Source organism: Leucopleurus acutus (assembly GCF_964270905.1).
Source record: "Leucopleurus acutus genome assembly, chromosome: 8".
NCBI classification, from domain to species: domain Eukaryota; kingdom Metazoa; phylum Chordata; class Mammalia; order Artiodactyla; family Delphinidae; genus Leucopleurus; species Leucopleurus acutus.
Genome location: NC_139151.1, coordinates 66,367,969 through 66,393,042, shown reverse-complemented (window position 1 = coordinate 66,393,042; position 25,074 = coordinate 66,367,969). Strand labels below are relative to the sequence as shown.

Sequence of the window (25,074 nt, the reverse complement as noted above, 5' to 3'; positions counted from 1 at the left end):
TAGTTCCCTGACCAGGGATCGAATCCGCGCCCCCTGCAGTGGAAGTGTGGAGTCCCAACCACTGGACCACAAGGGGAGTCTCATGTTTGGGTGTTTTGGTGGCTTTCAGTAAAGTATTAAAGTTGGCTCCATAAAGGTTGTGCACATTTTTTTTGTTAGATTTATTCCTAGGCACCTCCTGTTTTTATGCTAATGTAAGCAATATCTTCTTTGTTATATCATTTTTTAGAAACCAATGCTGAGATATGGAAATGCAATTGATTTTTCTACTTTGATCTTATTTCCAATTACATGATATAGGCTCTTATTATTTTAAAAAATTATCTGTACATTCCTTTGGGTTTCCATGTGGTTAATTCTATCATCTGGAAATGACAAAAGTTTGTTTCTTCCTTTCCAAACCTTGTGCCATTTTATCCTTTTCTTACTGTACTGGGTAGGGTCTCCTGTGCAATACTGAATAGAAGAGGTGATGGCAGGCATCCTCTTTTTTCACAGATTTTAAAAGAAATGCTTCTGATATTTTACCATTAAACAATGGTATTTGCTACAGGGTTTTGGAAGATATCCTTCAAATTAAGAAAGTGCTGACCCAGCAATTTTACTTCTGGGTATTTATCCTAAGAACACAAAAACACCAAATTGAAAAGATATATGCAGCCTTATGTTCATTGCCTCATTATTTACAATAGACAAGATATGGAAACAACCTAAGTGTCCACTAATAGATGAATGCATAAAGAAAATGTGGTATATGTACACAATGGAATATTACTTGGCCAAAAGAAGAATGAAATCCTGCTGTTTGTGACAACACGGATAGACCTTGAAGGTATTATGCTAAGTGAAATAAGATCACACAGAGAAGGATAAACACCATATGATTTCACTCATATGTGGAATTTAAAAAAAAAAAGAACAAACAAAATAAAACAAAAACAAGGTCATAGATACAGAGATCAGAGTAGCGTTTTCTGAGAGGAAGGGGTTAGGGGGTGGGTGAAATGGGTGAAGGGAATCAACTGTATGGTGATGGGTGGTAACTAGACTTGTGGTGGTAACAACTCTATAGTGTATACAGATATCAAATATAATGCTGTACATCAAAACTTATATAATAAAAAAAATTAAGCTTCAAGAAGGCAAAATAAAAAGTTCTTTTTTTGGTAAGAGTTTTTATCCTAAATGAGTGTTGAATTTTGTCAAATGATATTTTCTTCTTCTATTGAAAAGCCCACGTGGTTTTCCCTTTTAGTTTGTTAACATGATGATTGTTAAGTCACCCTTAGATTGCCAAATTTTAAAATTAATTGGATTAAATGTTCATTATATTCTTTTATCTTTTTGAATCTTTGTTATATCTGTGGTTGTGTCTGCCCTTTTCATTCCTAATTTATTTCTTCTCTCTTACTTTAAAAAACCAATTTAAGAGGATAGGCTTTAGTCTTTTATTAACTTTTCCAGTGAACCAACATTTGGCTTGCTTGATCCTCTCTGTTTTATCTTTATTCTCTATTTTATTTATATCTGCTCATATATTTATTATCTTCTTTCTTTAGGTTTATTTTGTTTTTCATTTTCTAAATGAAGTTGGACACTAAGCTCATTAATTTTAAGCCTTTCTTCTTTCCTAATAACAGTATTTAAGGCGATACCTCTAAGGACCATTTTCACTGCATCTCATGAGTTTTGATCTATGGTTTTCCTTTTCATATTTAGTACATTTTAAATTTCCAAGTATTTTTTTAATTATCAATTTGATGTTTTTTTGATCCATGAGAAATGTATATTTTTACTTTCCAAATGCATGGTTTTAAAAAATACATTTTGGTTACTGATTTCTAAGTTAATTACATTGTAGTATAGAATGTGGCCTGTATAATATGGCTTCTCTGAGATTTACTTTATGAACTAATATGGTCAAGTTTTGTAAATCATCATGTAAACTTGAAAAAAATATACATTCTCTAATTTGGGGGTGCATGTCCATTAAATTAAAGTTATTAAGTGCAATGTTCAAATTTATAGTAATGTTTCGTTTGACTCTCATTAATTGAGAGATGTACTAAAATCTCCTGCCATGATAGTAGAAATTTCTCCCTGACGTTTTATCATTTTTTTGTTTTATGTATTTTGAGCCTATTACGGTTAATACATACAACATTTAAAACTGTCATATCCTCTTGGTGAGTTGATCATTTTAAAATTATGTAGTGACCCTGTTTATTGCTAATCATGATTTTGGTATTAAAGGTATATGCTTTTAATTACCCTAGCTTTATTTTGCTAGTATATACTTGCCAATTTTTTTTTTTTTTTACTTTAAACCTTGTATTTAGTTATGTTTTATATGTGCCTGCTAAATAGCATATAATTGGGTATTGTTGTTTGTTAACTTTCACTACTATTATTGAGATATTTAGATTTGTTTCTACCATCTTTCTTTGTGCTTTTTATCTTTTTTAAAATGCTTTTAAACTTCTATTTAGAATTGAGTGGCGGGCTTTGTTTGGTTGATTATTTTTTCTTATTTTTTCTCCCTTGGTTTTCCCTAGCTGATTTTTTTTTTTTTTGCGGTACATGGGCCTCTCACTGTTGTGGCCTCTCCCATTGCGGAGCACAGGCTCCAGATGCGCAGGCTCAGCGGCCATGGCTCACGGGCCCAGCCGCTCTGCGGCATGTGGGATCCTCCCGGACCGGGGCACGAACCCGTGTCCCCTGCATCGGCTGGCGGACTCTCAACCACTGCGCCAACAGGGAAGCCCTCCCTAGCTGATTTGAAGTTATACATTTTTTTTCTATTCTTTTCATAATTACACTTAAATTTTAAATAGGTAATTTTTAATACCCTAACAAAGTCAACTTAATCAGTGTTTTAGACTCCTTTTAGACAACATTAGGACCCTGGAACACTTCACTTCTAATCATTCAACTCCCAACTTATATCCATTTTAGTCTGGTATTTTAGTTCTATCTTTGAAAAACAACCATATTATTTTATACTGACAATGTTTATTTGTTTTACTTACATGTCTATTATTTTTTGCATTCACCATTTCTTCTTGACTATTTCAGATTGTCCTCCTACGTTTATCTATTTTTTTCCCTTTAAGTATATTTGCTAGAATTTTGTTTGTAGATAGTTAAATCTTTTTTTTAAACTGAATGTTTCTTTATTGTGCACTTGCTCTCTAAATGTAGTTTTTCTGGGCGTACTGTTCTAGCTTGAAGGTTTTTTTTTTTTTTCAGCCTTTTGAAATTATTATTCCACTGTCTTCTAACATCCATTATTGCTGTTAAGAGAGCTGTTAGTAAAAATTTTGTTCCTTTTTTAAGTGAATTATTTTTTCTCTTTATCCATTTTAATATCAGTCTTTGGTATCCTACATTTTCACATCATTGTACCTAGGTAAGTGTGGATTATTTTAAATTTATCCTGATTTCTCTATCTCGGGCTCCATGTATCTGTAGATTTATGCCTTTCATCCACTTTGGAAAAAATAAAGCTAGCGCTTATAAACCATGGATTTGGTATCAGACCCTGTTCTAAATGCTTTGCTCAGTACCTCAACCATTATCTCAACCATTATCTCTTCAAATAATACTCAACCTTAATTTTCTCTATTCTCTCCTTCTGAGACTTCAATTAAACATATACCAGACCTTCTCATTCTATCCGCTATGTCTATAAGCTACTCTTTCCTTCTTTCCATCTCCTTCTATTCATGTGCTATTTTACGGTTGATTTCTTGAGATACATTGTCCAATTCACTAATTCTCTCTTCTGCTGTGTCTAAGCTACTGTTTAGTGTATTCGCTGAAGTTTTAGCTTCAATGAATATAGTTTTCAGTTCTAAACTCTCTATTTATTTGATTGTTTTTTTTAAAATAAATCTCCAATCATTAGTTTTTATTTGAAAAAATTTAAATCTAAAGGATTAAGCATAATATTTAGTTGTTTCTTTAGTCTCTTTTCATCTAGAACAGTTCCCTAGATTCCTCCTTCCCTTTTTTTTAAATGACATTGACTTTTCTCACTTATTTTGCAGATTGTCTCTCAATTTGAATTTGCCTGATTGTATTTTTATGGTTAAATTCAAGGTAAGCGTTTCTGGCTGAGGTGCTGCATAAGTGAACATGTATCTTTCTTAGTACATCACAGCAGGAAGCTCATGATGTTAGTTTGATTATGGTTATGATTGGTTAAGGTTAAGGTGGTGTTGCCTGTTCACTTTTATTTTTCTGCTTGCTAATTTTTGTATGTAATCTTCTATTTCTTTAAATGTTTCCCACAGAGACATAGTATATTCTGTATTTGATAATTATAGTTGAAGTTCTTGGCCATTTATATTTGTTGATTTTGCTTGAACCTCATTCTTAGTGGCTCACTTCCTTGTGTTTTGGGTGATTTTTAAAATTATTATTATAAGCTCATGGTTTACTGAACTTAATCTGTCTGAATCCTGAGAGCCTAAACTGAGGCATGGTTTCTTCCATATAGGATCTATAATTGGTTTTGGAGTGCTAGAGACCTGGCTTAATATGGGAATCTCAAGGTTAGCTCCCCTACTTTTTGTTAGACCCAAGGCAGCACTGGATTTCTGTTTTTGTGTTTGCTTCCCTCCTGGAACATGTAGGTTTCAGCATACCTTCTTTTCTCTCTTTTGGCCCTGAGAGATTTCTCTCACTTACTTAAGAGCCTAGCAATGTTTTCAAAAGTATCTTGTTGCAGTGAATGGGCTTTTATAGTATTTAGTCCACCATTCCACTGCTCCACACTTCTTAGGAATCACATTCTGTATCCTTGGATGAGGTGGCCAGTTGGGTTGGGTATTTAGTTTAAAATAGTTTTTTCAGGTAAAATTATTACGACAGTGTTTTTTAAAACCGAGGGTTGCAAAATTAATTTTATGGGTCACAACAAGCACTAAAAATGTGACAGAATAGAAAGTAGTAGTCTTTTATATGTAGCAAAATTCAATATTATCTCTTGAAACATTTTATTCAATTATATATTTATATGTACTAACTTGTGATATAAAACATATTTCTTGCTGCTGTCATGGGAATTTTTTTGTGTAAAGCAATTGTCTAGGGCACACAGCTTTGAAGCCTCAATGACCCTAGAATCCATGCAATGGAGAGAGGACCCAAGGCTTCTTCAGGAAGAGAATCTTAGTCTCACCCTCACTGGGCCCATCTGTGTTATAAGGCCACTGCTCGACCAGGTGGCTACTGAGGCTAAAAACAGAGGTAAATACATAATAAATGGATTATTGACATTTGTTGAGTGAGGTAATCTGACATAAACCTTGAGCATCCCTGCATGTCTTTGCTGAGTGTGCCAAATAGCGAGGCCTAACCATCCTGTGTCCCTGAGCCACTCCTGCAGCCAGCCAAGTAGACTACTTGCTTCCTGGGAGAGGGGGCTGGCTTATTTACTGTTTGCCATAAAAGCTGCTGAGTTCCCCTACTCTGGCACAATCGACTGTGTGCACAGCTGTCATCAGGGCCTACCAGGCTACACCCTGGCACTTAGATACAGGGCAACTTGTACCACACTGCTGCTCCTGCTGTTTGCTGTGTCGTGAGTAAAAACTCCCTTGCTCTGATGCACTGAACATCACTGTTTACTTTCAGCACATAGAGTGTAGCAAATCCATCCAAATTCCTTGGTTGCTTAGCTACCAACTTCAGAGTCAAACTCAGGAGTGTCTGATTCTAATATCTGTGTTATTTTCAGGGCACCTTGTTGCTTTATTATCCAGGAAATTATTGTTTCTTCTGTTCCTCAGCGGCAGTCAAGATAAAAACCACAGAGTGTAAGCCAAACTACTTCCCTCTTCCTGCCTAGTTCATTGCAATTTCTTTTGTCATAATGTGTGCTCCTGCTGCCACCTGCTGGCAGCCTCAGACACCCTGCTATTTCTTTGTAAACCCCTTATCTGTGTGAAGGAAAAGCCATCGGGCTCTAAAACAAAAAAGCAAGAAGCTCAATGCAGGGATGCAGGTAAACCACCCTCAAAGTTGGTAAAGCTGTAAGGGAGGAATATTCCGTTACATTCCCCTGGGGACTAATCTGTTCTCCCTCAAAGCTGATCTCAGTTTTCACCAGATTTTACCTGTCTCCAGGTATTGAAAGCAAGCAGAGATTCTGTTATCTACTAAATTTGAATGGTGGTCTCTTGCTAAACTGTGGTGTTCCATCGCACATAACACTGACCACTACACTGACAACCAACAAAACCAGAAGGTAACCAAGAAGAGTCTAAGTGGCTGCAAAGCTCGACTTGACCTCTTCATAGACGGTGAGGCTCAGAGCAATCAGGCCGCTGCATATCATGGTCCTTTACTCTGGGCAGCTAGGACCACCAGGAGAATCCATTTCCTTTGTCAAGGACGTCCATCTCTCTCACACACACACATACATACACACACACACACACACACACACACACACACACACACACACACACACACACACACACACACCCTACAGAACATAATGACTTGTCATCTGGGGTGGGTTGTTGGACTTTTGTTTTTCTTTGTTTCCCTTGCCTTGACAAAACGGGGAAAAACCCTTCCTGGGGGTGAGAGAGCTTATTTCTGACTGTTGGAAAAAGAGAAAGCAGGAATTGTTGTCACGACAATTGGGAGCTCATCAAAGCCTCATTTTGCTCATCAGCCATCACTGCCCTCCGTCCTGCACCCCCGCGTGTTCCTCTAATTCAATGCTCGCCTAATGAATAACTCCTAGGAACAAAAGACCCTTTCAGGCTGGCGCACATCATTATCAGAGGAGACTTGTATAACTGTCGCAGACGACTCACGTTTTCAGGCCTGTCTCTAAATCTGGTTATTCACAACCTTTATAGTTCAATATTATTGCCTAACTGTGATCATTTTCTAATTATCCTAATAATACTTATTAAATAATTCCCATTAAATCACTTGAACCAGAGCAGCCCAGGCCAGCTCAAATACAACTTAACCTAATAAGCATCGGTCATTCATTAAGCACCAGGGCAAGCTCTTAAAGGGGCTGAGTAGGATATTAAACCGCAAAGGAATATTATTATTGCACAAATGTTATTACAAGTTCGAGTGTATTAATTTCAATGCCTGATTTGCAAATCTTCTGTTTGGTTTCCTTTGGGGCCGCCCTCTGTGACTTGACTCTTTCAGTCTCCTGCCCCTTGTTAATCTGCATCTGTCACCCACATAAGGACAATCAAGGAGAAAAAGGCCCATAAACTTAACAGGGGAATTACATTACCAAGGATATAGAGGGAATGAACAGAATCCATCTTCTGGCCCGGCAAATACACCTTTGAAAACACCATAAGCTGGCCGAGTTTCTTTAGCTGATAACTGCAAATAGCCTTTTTTTATACTGAGGGTGAGGGAGATTTTCAGAAGCTTTAAAAATTTGGTTTCCAGACTTTAAATTTCAAGCAATAAACATCAGAGAGTCAATTCTTTAAAAAGTGTGAATGGATATTTAACATTTTGTAAAATAGTATCAGTAGCCGTTTATTAAATGCCTACAATGTGGTAGGCACTCTTGGGAGACTCCTGGTCCACCAATACACTTAATTCTCAAAATGGCCTGGTAATGTGAGGATTATAAGCTCCATTTTTCACATAAGGAATCTGGGAGCAGAGAGGTTAAGGGATTCTCCCAAAACCACACAGCCTAAATGCAGTGGAACAGAATTTGAACACAGGGCTCCTTGACGCTTACAATTTTACTAACCCTACCGTGCCATACTGCCTCCCCAGCAAAATGAAACATGCCCTAGCTTTGCTGGTTGATCCTTTTCACTTCTAAGGCTCTCACTGAAGTCAGCGGACTCCTAAAGACAAGTGCCAAGCCTTCTTGATTGGGAATATGACCAAACATTTCATTGTGTTGAAAGCCCTGACAATGGCTGTACAGGTAGGCAGGGACTCCAAGCAGTGAGAAACAGTTACCACTTTTGTTAAGAACCCTACTTCTGATGGGTGGATTTGGGTTCTCTTTGCAAGGAAATACACCGAGTATTGTAAGAAAAGGAACAAATATTTATTAACATTCTCTCCCATGCCAGGCACTGTGCTAGGGCTCCCACATACATTGTTTTAGCCAATCCTCACCACAAATCCAAGGAACAAGTATAATTATCACTCCCACTTCAGAAACACAGAAGCTGAGGCACAGAGGGGTAAAGTCAGACTCCGACGTTTCCAGAGAGACAACAACTACACAGCTACAGAAGCTGAAACCACAGGGCCTCTCACGTGGACCGGCCCTTGCAGGGCTCTGGGAGCTGCCCCACAGGTTTGCCTGCAGGACTTTGTATGAGCTTCGGGCCTCACAAAATCTGGGTCTGCCCCTGCTGGTACCATTATTCTCAAATAACTGAACTTTTAAGAGAACTGAAGCCCTAACCTTTCCCTATGTTGTTTACGTGACCACACACAGAGATATGTGTTTTCAGGGTCTGCTTTCTCACATTTTATATCCCAAATACAAAAGGCTAAAGACATCACATCAGAAATTAAAGAGACAATACCCCCAATATACACACATATATATATATCACTGAATCTCTTTGCTGTATACCTGAAACTAACACAATATTGTAAATCAACTGGGCTTCAATTTTATAAAAGAGACAATACCCCCCATTGACCCCAATTCACTAGCAACATCACTGCTGGATGGTTTCCACAAACACATAGATTTCTTTCAGTTTCATTCCTCACTCAAAACTCTCTGCTGGTTCCTTATTCGTTATGGCATTTCAGGTCTTTTTACTTTTGGTCTTTGCAGGTGCTCTTCCCTCTGCCAGAATGGTCTCCTCACCTCCCTGGTAACCTCCTGTTCCTTCTCCAGTTCTTGTCTTAACAGATCACCCCCTCCAGGTGATTAGCCTGACCACCCCCCTTCCCCATCGAGATCAGTTAGGAACCTCGTGATTCCGTCCTCATTCCACCCTAACGCTTGTTCCCATCACAGCCCTCGTCCCCCTGTGTTGTGGTTTATTCACATGTCTGTGTCCCTCAATGGACCATAAACTTCTCAAAAGCAGGAAATGTCATACTTATCGTTAGAGACCTACTGTCTTAATGTCCAATACAAAGCAGACCTTCACCAGATGAATTCTGTTTGCATCTAAGAATCTGAAGCTACCAGTAGAACAGTTACTATTTATTGCTTTGCCTTGTGCCAGGTAATGTGCTAATTTAATTTCATCATATATATATTTCATCATGTATATATGTATCTCCTTTAATCGTTATTTCAGCTCTACAAGATAGGAAACCACTATTATTCACATTTTAGAGGAGAAAACGGAAGTTCATAAAGGTTTAGAACGTGACTGGTCCAAGGCCCTACAGCTGATAAAGGGAGCTACAGGTGGTAAAGGGAGAAACCAAGACTTTGACTCCAAGTCCAGGCTTTGAATCACTACCAACATTGCTTGAACACCCAACTGTTTCTCCTGAATTTATCTTAATCCCTGAATTGCAAAGAACATTCACACTAGCAGAAAAGAGACTGGACAGACCAGAAATCCAAGGCCCACAGGCTGACTGATGCCCTGGGAATTTCAAACTGGACAACCAGTTTGATTTCGAAAGTGGGAAGCAGTTGTGGATTGAGCACCGCAGGTCCGTGTTGACAGTTCCACAGTGGGTGACAAGGTCTCACTGTTTTGCCCAGATGGTTAGACCAGCACTGTTTTCAGACCAGAGACACGGGCCCGAGCCCGCTTCTCCAGATCCGCCCGCGGGGATGCCTACCTGCTTCTCCTCTCAGCGCCTTCTCTAGCCTCACGCCCTGGATCTCGGAAGCCCTCTGCCACTCCTCCACCTCTTCCAGCTGCCTCTGGATGGCCTGCAATGCCAGGATCATACGTCACGCAGGTACTTTCAATGAGCAGAGTCATGCAAGGGCGCCAATTCTGCCACCTACTTTCCAAGAGGAAGAAGCCCTTTCCCTCGTGATGCCACCTCCTCAATTAACTGGGTAAGAACCCATGAATTCCCAAAATAACTAGAACTTGACATTTCCTTTCTTTAAGTATGAAAACATAAAGCAAGGAGTCTGTGTGTAAGCTCAATTTGCCCCCAAGGAGACATGAAAACACTCCCCTTTGACCAGGCCAGTCACACAGACATGCCCTCAGGCACAGGCTGCTGCACTGGGTGGGTGGTCCTCGTAGTTCCTGGACTCCTCAGAGCCTCGGCCTCTGACCATGGTGATGGCATAGCCATCAGAGCTAGTCCCTACCCAGAGTAGGACAGGGTCTCCAGGGGCAAACACAGGGCACGTTTCTTCTCCCAAGAAGCTGTTCTGGAGCAGCAGACGCGGGCCAGCTCCTGGGGCTCTGGGTGTCCCTCTCCTGGTTTGTCCTGCTCTTGTCCTCAGCTACAAATCGGCAACCTATTCTTTCACTGCACCACGGGGGCTCTTTATTGTCTGTGGAAGTGCACTGTGGCTTATTACTAGCAGTTTATTAAGATGAGACAGAAATGTTTATCCCATTAAGGCACCCCCTCCATAACCTTAACCTAACCATCAGGGCACCTAGCAAGGCTTGGGATCATGACTGCGTTTGCCTTTACATGCCTATTTCTCGCTTGTATATTAGGAAGGAAAATGAAGGGAAAACCTTTCCTCTGTACATTCTGTTCATCCCCGTCCATTTTCTCTGCTTTCAAACACACGCTGCCAAAAGGCACATCTCTTGACAGAACAGACTTTGCACCTGGCAGACCAGGTGTGTTCAAGGAAGTGGCAGCTGTCTGGGCAGGTAGAATGTGTGTGTTCTTCCTTTCCTACCTTCCTCTAGCTCTGTCTCATACCTCTTCCTCCTTAACTCCACATTCCTTCTAAGTCTCCCCTGGATTCAAAGTACAATCGCTGAGGCATCTGCAACCCGTGAAGAGGCCCCAGCAAGGGTAGCAGTGGGGAGGGGTGGGGACGGAGCAGCCACCTGGCTTCTTGTCTCAGCTGAGAGTGTTTAAGCCCCAAACATAAAATCTGAAATAGATGGGAATTCTATCTAAAACTACTTGTAATTTTATGCCCTCTTCCTCTCTGTCTCTCTTTTAAAGACAATTATATCTTTATAGATCTGTCTCTTGCTGGCACTGTGTAGAATTGCTAAAGGAAGGGAAACATTTAAATGACTTTATTACTGATTACTTTGCAATTATGGCTCTATAATTGTTATGGACTGAGTAGTGCCCCCCCCACCCCGCCAAATTCATATGTTGATGTCCTAATCCCTAAAGAGACTGTGTTTGGGGATAGGGCCCTCAAGGAGGTAAATAAGGTTAAGTGAGGTCATACCAGTGGGCCCTAATCCAACAGGACTAGTGTCCTTATAAGAAAAGGAAAAGATGCCAAAATTCTCTCTCTTTCTCTGAATGCACACAGAAAAAAAGGTCATGTGAAGACACAGCAAGAAGGCAGCTGTCTACAAGCCAGGAAGAGAGTCCTCACCAGAAACCAATCCTGCAGGCACCTTGATCTTGGACTTCCAGCCTCCAGGACTGTGAAAGAATAAATTTCTGTGGTTTAAGCCACCCAGTCTGTGGTATGTCATTATGGCAGCTCAAGCTGATTGATATGGTGGTCATTCTTTAGAAACTAAGGATGAAAATCTCAAAGATTCTACAGGACTGGTATGGGTGCTAGCAGATTAGGCCTCAAAAGGCCATCGTAATTCTTCTGTTATCACTGCCTACTGTCTGGAGTAAAAATAGAAGGAGGGGAAATTGCTGAGTTTGCCAATCCATTTCATAAAGACTTCTCATGTTCTCAGAAGGAAAAGTTGAAATGTTTCAAGAAAGCCTGTTTCAGAAGTTGAGAATGGACAGAGGGAATTTATGGGAAGTTTTCCCATCCACTAGGTGAAGGGGGTGGCTCCCAAGTCAGTCACTGAGAAGAGTAAAGGAGGCTGGAGTAAGTGACTTCCTGCTTTTGTCAGAAACAAATTACAGGACTACCCGGCCTGATAAAGTGAACAACTGGAAGAAGGGTAGGGTACGCTGCATTAACATGAGTGGTCATTTTAAGGTCTTCTGTCCTAAAACCCAACTGTCCCTCAAGGCTAGGTTTGGGGTCCTCAGGGAGAGGGGGTGTGCCTTGACTTTCTGCTTCATTTTGCAGGTGGGCAGATCAACTTGGGCAGAAATGTTTGGAGTAAACAATCAGGCCAGGGAATCTGTAGCAGAATGCTAGATGCTTGTGTGTTCAACTAACCTTGGAATAGAGACAGCCCCAGTAGTTGTCAGCTCAGCAAAGACACTGTCAGAAAGTCAGGGGAAGGTTGTGTCCTCACAGAGGACAAAACTAAGGCCACTCGTGTGTGGCACTAAGGGCCTGGGATTGTTCCCAAGGCCGTGTGTTGGCTGCTGTTCCAGCTCACTTTGCAGGACATGCGCCTGCAGATGGAGAGGCAGCTGGGAGTGGGCCAACTCAACACCTGGGCCCTCCAGGCCCCAGAGTCCCACCAGGGATTGAGTCAGAGCCTTTAGAATAGCCACAAGCCCGGTTGCTCAGAGAAGAGAGACCTATCTTTCCCCAGTGCAATACAGATTTCCAAAGGCTTCCGCATCCAGATCCCCAGGATCCCAGACCCACTCACTCAGCTCAAGCTTGTTTTCTGACCTGAGCTTTGTGAAGTCTTTTCAATTCTTCTTGCTTAACCAATTGTTTTGTTGCTTTTTCTAGCCTCCTTCTTCTTCTTAGTGTCTTCCTCTCCTACAAAAACCAAGAAGAAAAAAATATGTCTTGAAAAATGAAATTGAAATGTACAAAATACTGTCACAGACTCTGCCCTCTCCAACCAAACCACTGCTTAGCTTCTAGAACAACAATGTCAACAGAACTTTCTGCAGTGATGGAAATGTTCTGTATCTAGGCATAAGATTGCCTTCCCTACTTCACTTGGCTTGTGCAAATACGTCATTAGTACCACTGGGTTCTCTGTGTGCCTGGGCTAGTAGAATACAGAACATTCAAAATTGAGGCATTTAAAATAGCAGTCCAGATCTTGACGGTGTCTCTTCCAGGTTTTAGACAGCAGAGAAAGGAGAAGTAGTGGTGTGGCCAGCTCCACATATTGCAAGTTTCAGGAGACTCTTCTGATTGGAGAAGCAGCAGAGAATAACGTTTGAGCACTGGGCCCAGGAGCCATGCAAAGCTGGCATTCAAACCCCAGCTGAGCCGTGTGAGCTTCGCTATGTCATACAACTTCCTGAACTTCAGCGTCCTCTTCAGAGTGATGAGAATGATGTAATGCCTACCTTGTAGGGATGTGATAAGGATTAAATGGGATAAGGTGGGTCAAGTCCTTTGCAGAATACTTAAAAAAGATATGGGATAGATATTCAGTAAATACTATGATTTTTACCGTTACCAGTATGATCATTATATTATTATTATACAAATTAGCATGATTATAATTTCTTACTAAAATCTACTATTTTTCATATGTGTGTGTATGTACGTAGTATGTATAACGTATGTATGTATACATCTTACATATACAAAATAAATGTCCAACTTGGGCCGGTTTTATTATGTTTGCCTTCTCAGAGCATACACATCACTTTTCTATATTAGGATGAGAATGAGAACATGCGAGAGACTTCTTTCTAATGCTGGCAGAAATAAATATGGAATTAAAAACTTGTTACATCTAGCCTGGTGCCTGGGCATTCAGTAGCTGTGGTTGAGCTGAACGTTTGCCCATTAAAAGGACTATAAATCCCCAAGTGGGGAATAGACCTAACAGGCCTGACTCCAGGTCCATAATAGAGGTCAGAGATTTTACCTTAAAAGCAAGTGCTTTTCCAGGGCTTTATGGGTCCTTGGCGCTCTGCCACCCATTCCATCACTCTCCTTAGGAAAGCATCTAGCTTTCAGGGTTCAGAATGTTTACAGATCATTGGTGAAAACATTTAGCTCAATGACGAAACTTGGTTTTTCTAAAATTCTCTGTAGGATGTAGAATCCTAAAGATTTTGGCTCTCAGCACTCAAACTTATTCTATATCACATCTCTATTGCTAGAGGACAACTTCCAGATTGACTGTCAACCACTGCAGAGGTCCCAGGCCATTTGGGTGAGGGGACCCCTCCTTTAAGCAGCCAGGACCTTTCTGGGAAGGCTGGGTGGGAAGGGGTGTGGTGGTATTTGGCAAATATCTCTTGCGCTTCCACTATACTAATCTACATAATAATTGTCAGCATTTTTTGAGTGCTATGTGCCAGACACTGTACTGATTACTTCACATGCATCATCTTATTTATTCCACAAATTACACTTATTTCACAGATAAGGAAATCAAAGCTCAGAGAAGTTAAAGAACTTGCCCAAGATGACACAATCAGGAACTGGTAGAGCCAGGAGCTAAGCCCAGGTAACCTGAATCCAGTGTCCACGTTTCTATCTAGTTTATTCTGCCTTTCCTGTACCAAATTCGGTGCAGATGCATCAAGGACCTCTGCTTTAAAGAAATATCAAACTTTCCCCCTAAATTAAGACCATTCAAACAATTTCAGTGAGGGATGCCTTGACAGCATTGCGCTGTCTTAGCACTTCCCAGCAGCAAAGCTACCAAACCCCGACTGCTTTATCAAGAGTCAGCAAAGCAGAACCTAGACAGGGAAAGAAAGTCCTTTACTGCCTTTTATTAAAAGATGTGAACATAGAAAAAAAGAAGGATGATTTATTAACAAACGCTCATATAGCCTTACACTGCACCAGGCACGGTTCTCACATCCTCAGTAATGGTGATGACGATGCAGAGAAGAAAAGAAAACGTCTAAGGGCTAAGGAAGAAAAAGATGAAGGACAGAGAAAGGGAGAAATCTGGCAGGACTGAAGACAAGCTGCCTGTCTCCCTCTCTCAGATCCAGGCATTAACTTGAGGGGAGGGGGCAAAGCAAAGAGGCGAGGCTGCATATCCTGTCTCCAGTTTCCTTTGCAAAGGTTCACTTGAGCTGAGTGGGCTCTGTGCCATGTGGCTGGGGACACACCTGTATGGGGCAGAAGAGATAAAGAAACTAGAAGGGAAAACACTTCCCTCGTTCCTTCAGTGTGAGCCCTTGGGAAGTCATAAAGAAGGAACCTTTTTGCCAGCTTCCCTGCCTGAAGAGTGGGCGTGTTGGAAGCCAGGTGAAGCGGGCAAGGTTTACCACACTGCAGCAGATGTGTAATGTGATGATTGGCTCTCTTCTGGTCCAGCAGGAGACAAGGAGCTATTCGCAAGGCTTGCCCTAGGTATCATGGTCTTGCCATTTCGATGGCTTTCAGCCACTCCATTCTTTTGGTCCCCATGAGTGGCAGAATGGCTGATGCTGGGGCTTCTGCCTCATTTGAATACAGAATTAACTCAGGGTCACTCAAGGGGGTGAGAGGGCCTGTAAGGAAATCCCAGAAATCAACACGACACATAGAATTCATTGGTACTGAGTGTCTAACTAATCATGGCCACCCACGGTTAGAAACCAGAAATCTCTACGTATTCTCTTGTTCTCATTCTCTCTCTCCCCAGCATGTCCCAGCTCCCTCCTGACTTACTTGCTCCAAGGTGAGCCGTGGGGAGCTGGAACCCCTGAATGACTTGAGGTGATGCCAAAGCTCCTAGTGCTAGATATGGAAAAGTTGAGTTTAAGTAAATAAATTTGGTTCTCTCTTTTTCTCCACAGATCCTTACTGCTCCAAAAAATAAACACTGCCAGAGCAGTGAACTGCTTCTGTCTGTCCAGGAAGCATATGATGTCCAGCCATTCAGCTCTTCCAGCCCCAGAGGATAAAGAAAACAATGGTGGGATTTGGTCATGGGATGCGTGCCTCCGTGTATGTAACATACAGACACGTTTAAAGACATACAATGACGTTTGTGTTTTTTAATCCATGGGTATGGGAGTTATTTAAAGGGTTCTCCAGAAATGAATGTTCATTAAGCAGAGAGAAGAACTGCCATTCCCCCGCCAGCACACGGCTAGTCAGTGGGGATCCTCAGAGCCTACATGCAACTGCATGGTTCATTTCGCATTTCTGATTAGAATAAACATAACGTTTTCCATGCAATCTGCCTCTAGTGCTTCTTAAATGAAGCTGTGCTACCCCTAGGGAAATACACATCTGCTTGTTTTAATTTTTTCGATGGTTTGCTTGTTGGATCACCACTTTAAGAGCTGCAGTCACCAAATGGTTTCAAGTAAATATGTCTGTTTTTCCCCCTTCCCACTTTGACATCTCTGAGAAAGGCAAGTTCCTAAAAGTTAAAAAATATACATAAAAAGGTAATTCTTAGGGTGTTCCAGGTAAAAAGAGCGGTTGCTGTCAGATGCAATGAAACGTGATCCTCCTAATGAAACTGCTGCAGCTGGAGCCCACATTGGGTCTGAAATCTGGATGGTAAACGGCCCCCGCAAGCCAAGGCCCCCTTTGGTTTGCCAAGTGTTGTTACCTTTGACCGCAAGGAAGGCTGAGGATCGAATTCTTCATCTGCAGAGGAGGTGGTGGTGGAAGAGGTGGAAGAGGCAGTCCTTGTCACCTGTGCTCTGATGGGGACGTGCTTGGGACCTGAAATGGGAACAGAAGAACTCACTGAACTCCTAGCTTCTTCTCCTGCATCATGACCCGAAGCCACCTCTCCTTCCTCCCTGCTACCCCCATTCTCTTCCTCCCTGCCCTCCCCTCACTGCACCTGCCATGAGCGTGAGGCGGCAGCACCTAAGGGCAACTGAAAATTTGGCCCTCTACGTTAATTACATTTCTGGGTCCCTGCCAAGAGCTTTGCAGCTCTCTTTTCATGTGAAAAAAAAAGGTATTATGCAGAAATCAATTAATTCCTTAAACACCATTTGTATGGTGTGTTGCTAGGAATGCATTCAGAGATGAAATCTGTTAGTAAAATTCGTGTCTGAAGTTAGCTGAGTTACCTAAATGCTTGTGTAAGGTTCGTTCTGCAGAGTAATTGAATGCAAAAAAGTCGGAGCCAGCTCTTAAACAAATCGCCCTTCTGCGGCTCACAGCATCTGGCACCCATTTTTACTACATGACATCTGCTCAGTGTAAAAGGGCTGGCGTCAGAATGTCTGGTCATAGAAAAAAAAAATCCCAAATGTAATCAGAAGCAAAAGGACTCTAAGCCTAAGGTTTTATCACATAGTCTCATGCAACATAAATATTTCATTAATTATGGCTAAACAAATGCCAATTTTATTTTCCCAACTTGCAGATATTATCACATCATCGAAGTGATGATTCAAATGCCAGGAAAGACGGTTTAAGATAGGGAGGGCTCAACAATTCAGGGCCCACGGGAGAGCTGAAGTCGAGGGGAGATGCCAACCCCTGAACGAGAGGTAGATGGTTAGAGGCAGCAAAGTGCCCGTGTTCGCTCAGATCTCTTTGTGATCTGACTGGGGACCACGTGTGATAGAGTGTTCCAGGTGCCACAGGAGACTTTTGTTCTTCTCAGCAAGAACATCTGCCCCTACACATCAACCTGATGCAGAGTTAATGATTAATATCTGGATTAACGCACCCTGAACACTGGCTATCAGAACCAGCTAGGACTCCATGATAGGAGATTTACTAACCTTTACTCTGCCGCATCAGCTTCTATCTAAAGAGAAATATGTGTTGGGTGGGGAGGGAGGAGGAGAGGCAATTCCAAGCTGACTAGCATTCTCTCCAGCCTGCCTTTTCTTCCCCGTAATTTTCAACTATTCACCCCAGTGGGAGAGGCCAAGTTTTAAAAATTAAGGGTAATTTTAACTTCCAGGAACACATTTACATATGCTGTTATTCAAAGTAAAATAATGCAAAACATCTATATAATAACACAGCCTCTCTGGGGAGAGAGTTAACTGTTTTCCACTTTAATTTGCCAGATGCGAACGCTCAGGTGAAGAGAAAATCGGGAGCTGCATAATAACGGTGGAGGCATTGTTAGTGGGAAGCTGAGACTGTTTCCCAGCCCCAGCCACTAAATCACCGCTGAGTACTTTAGTCACTGAGTATTCCCTTCTCAGTGTGTGAGCTTGAGGAACTAACTTCACCTCCTCAGTTTCTGGGGATCATGATGTCTAACTCGCAGAACTGTTGTAGAAGAGTAAACGTAATCAATATAAAGAGCCTAACACAGTGCCTGGTTCATTGCAGGTGCTTAAATAAATGTCGTCGTCATCATCAGCTGCCTCTCCCAGACGATGAAGCAGCAGCCATTGCTTCATCATCATCATTGGTCCCAACAAACAATACTGCAATATTAGTAAAACTGCCTAATCAACCGTCATTTTATGGAGGAAGTATAATAACCTAAATTTGAAACTTTTTCTATCAAAAATAAATTTAATATTTCCACTGAATTTTATTTTGAAATTGAGGAGAAAATGTTCCCAGATATAATGCATTTCTTAAACTTCTGGCAAAGTTACATAAAGTTAAATAGTTACCCCTGAATCTCTTCCCCTTTACTCTCTTCCATCATAGAACCATTCATTCTACTTTACTTTTCATTTGCAAGCTTAAAAAATTTGCAGCATTGTTCTACTCTGGCTATAATGGAGTGACTGATTCTGGGATTGATCTCCCACCACAAAGCACTAGAAGTCAGGATGAAATATATGAAGCAACTGTTTCCAGACACTGGACAAGAGGCAGTACAGAACTGTGATAAAGGTGGGAACAGAGCTTACATGAGGTAAGCCCTACAATCACAGTAGCTTTCTGCCTACAGGCACTTTCCAGAACACAGTGCAGGTAGGAGGAACCTAAACAGAGCATAGCAGATTCACTGAGTTGAGAAGACAAAGGTCACCATTTGAGTGGGCTGAGGCAGTTGGAATATGTGGGGAAGAGTACTTGAGAGGAAGGAGCTATGTAGAAAACAGACTTCAGAAATAAGCATAAAAGTCAACTTGAGGGGCTTCCCTGGTGGCGCAGTGGTTGAGAGTCTGCCTGCCGATGCAGGGGACACAGGTTCGTGCCCCGGTCCAGGAAGATCCCACATGCCGCAGAGCGGCTGGGCCTGTGAGCCATGGCCACTGAGCCTGCATGTCCGGAGCCTGTGCTCCGCGACGGGAGAGGCCACAACAGTGAGAGGCCCACGTACAGAAAAAAAAAAGTCAACTTGAGTCTATTGCTTAATGATAAATTATAGATGCATAGAGAGAAATTGCACGAGGTTGGGCCGACAACTGCTGGAAAGTTATAGGGTAAATAATCTCTAAAGCTTTCACAAGACTGGAAAATGTTCAAGTTTTACCCAAATAGGGTAGAGCAAATGTTGGGGGCATTAGAGTGGAGACGACAGAAGAATCGCACTTGAGTAACAGGGATAAATTAGCTCTAGGGTAAAGGTCATTATAGACATAACTGAATAAGCTTAAAAACCAGCCTTGTAAGAAACAAATTGATCTGCAAGTTACTCTACTGCCTGCCAAACATTCTTTAATGCCTATATAACACTCTTGAAATGAGGAAACAAAATCTAGACACTCTAAAATGTAATATTTACAAAATCTAGCAGCCAGTAAACAGTTACTAGATACATAGAAAAGCAGGACAATGAGTCTGATAATCAAGAGAAAAATCAATCAATAAAAGCAGACTCAGAAATGATGAAATTAGCAGACAAAGATTTAAAAAGAGTTATTCTAAATGTGCTCAAGAATTTAAAAAGAAAACATGAACAGAATAAGGACAGAAACAAAAAATATTTTTAAAAGAACCAAATGGAACCTATAAAGATGAAAACTACAAAATCTGAAACGAAAATTTCACTGGATCAGTTCACTGGATCCAGTTCACTGGATCAACAACAGACTAAATACTGCAGAGGAAAATATTCAGTGAAATTAAATAATAGCAATAAAATAAAAACTATCTAAAATGAAGCACAGAGAAAAAGAGACTGAAAAAATGAATAGAACGTCAGTGACCCGTGGGACAATATCAAGTGGTCTAAAATACATGTGATTGGAGTGCCAGGAGACAGAGGGAGAATGACAGGAACAGAAAACGCAGTTGACATAAGATTGCTGAAAATCATGCAAATTTAATGAAAATTGTAAATCCACAGCTTCAAGAAGCTCAAAAACCCACAAGCAGGGTAAACACAAAGAAAACCATAGCAAGCCTCACGATAATGAAATTGCCAAAAACCAGAGATACAGATAAAATCTTAAAAGCAGACAGAGAAAAATGATACATTTCATACAGAGAAACAAAGATAAGAATGTCCATGGACATCTTGTCAGAACCTAAACATGCCAAGAGACAATAGAACATCATTAAAATGCTGAAAGAACAAAAAAATCTGTCAACTTATGATTCTATGTCCAGTGAAACGACCCATTCAAAATGAAGCAAAAGGGGCTTCCCTGGTGGTCCAGTGGGTAAGACTCCACACTCCCAATGCAGGGGACCCAGGTTTGATCCCTGGTTGGGGAACTAGATCCCGCATGCACACTGCAACTAAGAGTTTGAAGGCCACAACTAAGAAATCTGCATGCCTCAATGAAGATCCCGTGTGCAGCAACTAAGACTCAGCACAGACAAAATAAATAAATAAAATAATAAATAAATATTTTTAAAAAATTCTCCTTACCTGCCTTGTTTTTTTAAAAAAAAATGAAGCAAAAATAAAGGTTTTTGGTTTTTTTGTTTTGTTTTTTTTAGGAGAAAGAAGTTAGGATAATTTGTTGTTAGCTGACATGGATATAAAAAAGTGTTAAAAAGTTCTGTAGCAGAAGGAATACACCAGATGGAATGAAGAGGTTCAGAAATGATAAATATAAAATAATTTTTCTTTGTGGTTCTTAATTTCTTTAAAAGACAATTGACTGTTAAATGTAAGATAGTGTGAAATAATAAGAAATATACCTACAGATCTTCCTCAGCTTACAATGGGGTTACATCCCAATAAACCCATCCTAAGTTGAAAATATTGTAAGTTGAAAACTTATTTAATACACCTAACTTACTAAATGTAACTTAGCCTAGCATGCCTAAATGTGCTCAGAACACTTACATTGCCTACAGTTGGAAAAAATCATCTAAAACAAAGCCTAATTATAACAAAGGGTAGACTAGCTCATGTATTGATAGATTATTGAATACTACACTGAAAGTGAAAAACAGAATGGTTGTTTGAGTACAGAATACAGGCTGTAAGTGTATCGGTTATTTACCAGCCAGGTCTCCTGGCTGACTGCGAGCTGTGGCTCTCTGGAGAGTATGGTACCACATATTGCTTGCCTGGGAAAAGATCAAAATTCAAAATGTGAAGTATGGTTTCTAATGAATGCATATTGCTTTTGCATTACCATAAAGTCAAAAAATTTCAAATTGAACCAGTGTAAATCAGGGACTTTCTGTATTGGTCTCTGCCCCTGGCTTCTGCTAATATTTGATCTTTGACCCCAATTCCTGACAAAAAGGTCCTAAAACCCTTGGAATTTCCCAGGTGATAGGAGTTTCTTTTGTTCTAATGAGGTGGCTCTTGGTGGGCTTGTGGATGGGGACTGGTCACTAGAAAGACCAAGCCATGATTAGAAGCTTGGAACTATCATCCCTACCCCTCCATCCTCTGAAGAGGGGAGAGGGGCTGGAAAGTGAGTTAATAATCGATCATACCTATGTGATGAAGCCTCCATAAAAATCCCTGAAGTACAGGGTTTAGAGAGCTCCCAGATTGGTGAACACATCCATGTGCTGGGAGGGTGTTGCACCCCAGGTCCATGGAGACAGAAGCTCCTGTGCTTGGGACCCTTCCAGACTTCACCCTATGTATTTCTTCATCAGGCTATTCATCTGTATCCTTTATCATATCCATTATAATAAACTAATAAGTGTAAGTAGGTGTTTCCCTGAGTTCTACACCAGACTAGCAAATTATTGAACCCAAGGAAGGAACTGGGGGAACCTCTACTTATAACCAGTTGGTCAGAAGTACAGGTGACAACCTGTAAGGATATAGAAGATTTGAGCAAACACGACTAATATATTTGACCTAATTGACGGATATAAAACAACATCCTCAATAACTAGAGAATATAATTTTCTTTCAGAGCACATGGAACATTCACTAAATTGGTGATATGCCAAGCCATAAAGCAAGTATCAACAAATTTCAAAGAACTGAAGTCATACATAGTATGTCTTCTGACAACAGTAAGGTTAAGCTAGAAATCAATTAATAAAAAATATAAGTAGAACACTTCAAAATGATTAGAACTTAAGCAATACTTTCTAACAACCTACAGATGAAAGAAGAAGTAAAAATAAATTTAAATTAACTGATGATAAAAAATATGGTATAACAAAATGAATAGAATGCAGCTAAAGTGATGATTAGAGGGGGATTTAGAGCTTTAAATGTATACATTATGCAAAAGAGAAAAGTTGAGAATTGATGCTCTAAGATCTACTTCAAGAAACTAGAAAAAGAACCACCAATGAACCTAAGGAAACCAAAAAGGAAGACAATCTCAAGATAAGAACAGATTATGAAAGACAATACAGACAAAGCAGAAATAAAATAGAAAATTAACAAAGCAAAATTTTTCTTCTTTAAAAGGATGAATAAAATTGATAACTTCAAAAAAAAATTGATAACTTCAACGAAGAATGACTGAGAGAAAAGAGACAGAAAGCACACCTACCAATACTGGGCATAAAAAGTCCTACAGAGTACTAAAGGAAGCTAGTAACCATAAACCATTTTATGACAATAAATTTGAAAATTTAGATTAAATGGACAAATTTATGGAAAAACATGACTTACAAAACTGACATAAGAAGAAATAGAAAATCCGAGTAGTTACATATCTAACAAAAGGAACCATCATATACGGCTGGTGGGAATATAAATTGGTGCAGCCACAGTTGAAAACAGTGTGAAGGTTCCTCAAAAAATTAAGAATAGATCTACCATATGATCCAGTTATTCCACTTCTGGGTATTTATCCAAAGAGCACAAAACATTAATTTCAAAAGATATACACACTATGCTATGTTCATCATTATACTACGTTCATCACAGATATATACACTATGCTACGTTCATCACTATGCTACGTTCATAGAGATGTGGTATAGGAGAGAATACTACGCAGCCATAAAAAAGGATGACATCTTGCCATTTGTGACAACATGGATGGACCTTGAGGATTTTATGCTAAGTGAAATAAGATGGAGAAAGACAAATACATATGAGTTCACTTATATGTGGAATACAAAAATAAATTAATTAATGAACAAATCAAATCAAACCAAATAAAAACAAACATGTGGATACAGAGAACAGAGTAATGGTTATCAGAGGGAAGAGGGTACCAGAGGGAAAAACGGGTAAAGAGGGTCAACTGTATGGTGATGGATGGGAACTAAAACTCTGGCTGTGAGCACACAGTAGTGTATACAGGAGTCAAAATATAATGCTGTACATGTTAAGCACATAATGTTATAACCAATAAAAAGAGTACCTATAAAAATAATCTACAGCAAATAGAAAGATAAGCCTTCTGATATTGGGTTAAAAAGATAATGATCTATTTATTACCACTTCTATTTAGCACTGTATAGGCGGTCCCAGGCAGTACAAGAAAGTTAAATAAAAGGTATACAAACTGGAAAGGAGGATGTCAAACCGTCTTTATTTTCAGACAACATGATTATCTGCGTAGAAAATCTCACAAAAAAGCTACTAGAATAATAAGTGATTTTAGCAAGGACAATAGAAAAAGTCAATTGCGTTTCTACATATTAACAATGAGCAACTGAAAATCAAAATTAAGAAAGCCACTCTATTTACAGTAGTAACACAACAAACTGTGAAATTCTTAAGGGATACATTTAACAAAATATGCGCAGGAACTACACACTGAAAACTAAGAAAACCTAAATAAATTAAGAGATATTCCATCTCCATGGACTGAAAGACTCAGTAGGTATCAATTGTTCCCCAATTATTTAGAGACTAAAAACAGTCCCAATCAAAATTCCAGCAGGCTTATTTGGTAGGAATTGACTAGCTAAATTTAAAATTTTTATGGAAACACAAAAGACCTAGAATAGCCAAAATAACTTTTAAGAACAAAATTTGAGGACTCCCACTACCTGTTTGCAAGACTTACTCTAAACCTCTAGTAATCAAGAGAGTATAAGGATAAACATACAGATCAATGGAACAGAGTAGAGAGCACAGAGGTAAATCCACACGTATATAGTCGACTGATTATCTGTAAAGATGACATTGTAACACAGTGGGGGAAGAAGAGACCTTTTAACAAGTGGTGCTTTAAAAATTGGATATCTATGGGCAAAAAACTTTGACTTTTATTTACTATAAGAAATTAATTAGAATTGGATTATAGACTTAAGCCCAAAAGCTAAAAACTGTAAAACTTCTGAGAGAAAACATAGGAGAAAGCCTTAGTAACTTTGGGTTTAGAAAGATTTCTTAAATCTAATTCAAATTATTAAAAAAATTAATTAATTTGACTTCATCAAATTAAAAACTGCTGTTCTTTGGATGACAAAAATGAAAAGACAATCCACTAGCTGGGAGAAAATATTTGTAAACACATATCTGATAAAGGACTTATAACCAGAATTTTTATGAACTCTGACTAAATAGAGGGTTATAGTGTGTTCTCAGATCAGAAGACACAATATTCTAAAGCTATCAAATGTCTCTAAATTAATCAATTTTAAACTGTATCATTTATAACTGCACACACAAAAGTTGAACACCAGGGAATATATGTAATGAAAATTGTGCAAGATCACTACAACTACAAAACGCCGACAGAAATTGCAGAAGTCTTTAGGAATGTATCATGTCCAGGGATTTGAAGACTTACTATTATAAAGATGTTAATTTTCTCCAAATTTATCTCTGGAGTCAATGCAATACTAGTCATATGCCCAGAAAATATTTTTGTGGAAACTGATGAGTTGATTCTGTAAGTCATATGGAAATGCAAAAGGCCAAGAATATCAAACAATCTTGAAGAACAAAGTGGAGAATTTACTTCAGACTA

General features: G+C 39.8%; 1 protein-coding gene across 1 annotated transcript in view; it reads right to left on the bottom strand.

Moving 5' to 3' along the window:
• LOC309965476 (F-actin-monooxygenase MICAL2-like) overlaps nucleotides 1-25,074 on the bottom strand; it is a gene marked incomplete at its 5' end in the record, with an annotated part of 68,858 nt that overhangs the window by 20,400 nt on the left and 23,384 nt on the right. The window contains 3 exons of the mRNA XM_082845001.1: nucleotides 9,793-9,886; nucleotides 12,671-12,763; nucleotides 16,485-16,600. Coding sequence (XP_082701127.1) covers nucleotides 9,793-9,886; nucleotides 12,671-12,763; nucleotides 16,485-16,600 — 303 coding nt within the window. The remainder of the gene's footprint in view (nucleotides 1-9,792; nucleotides 9,887-12,670; nucleotides 12,764-16,484; nucleotides 16,601-25,074) is intronic.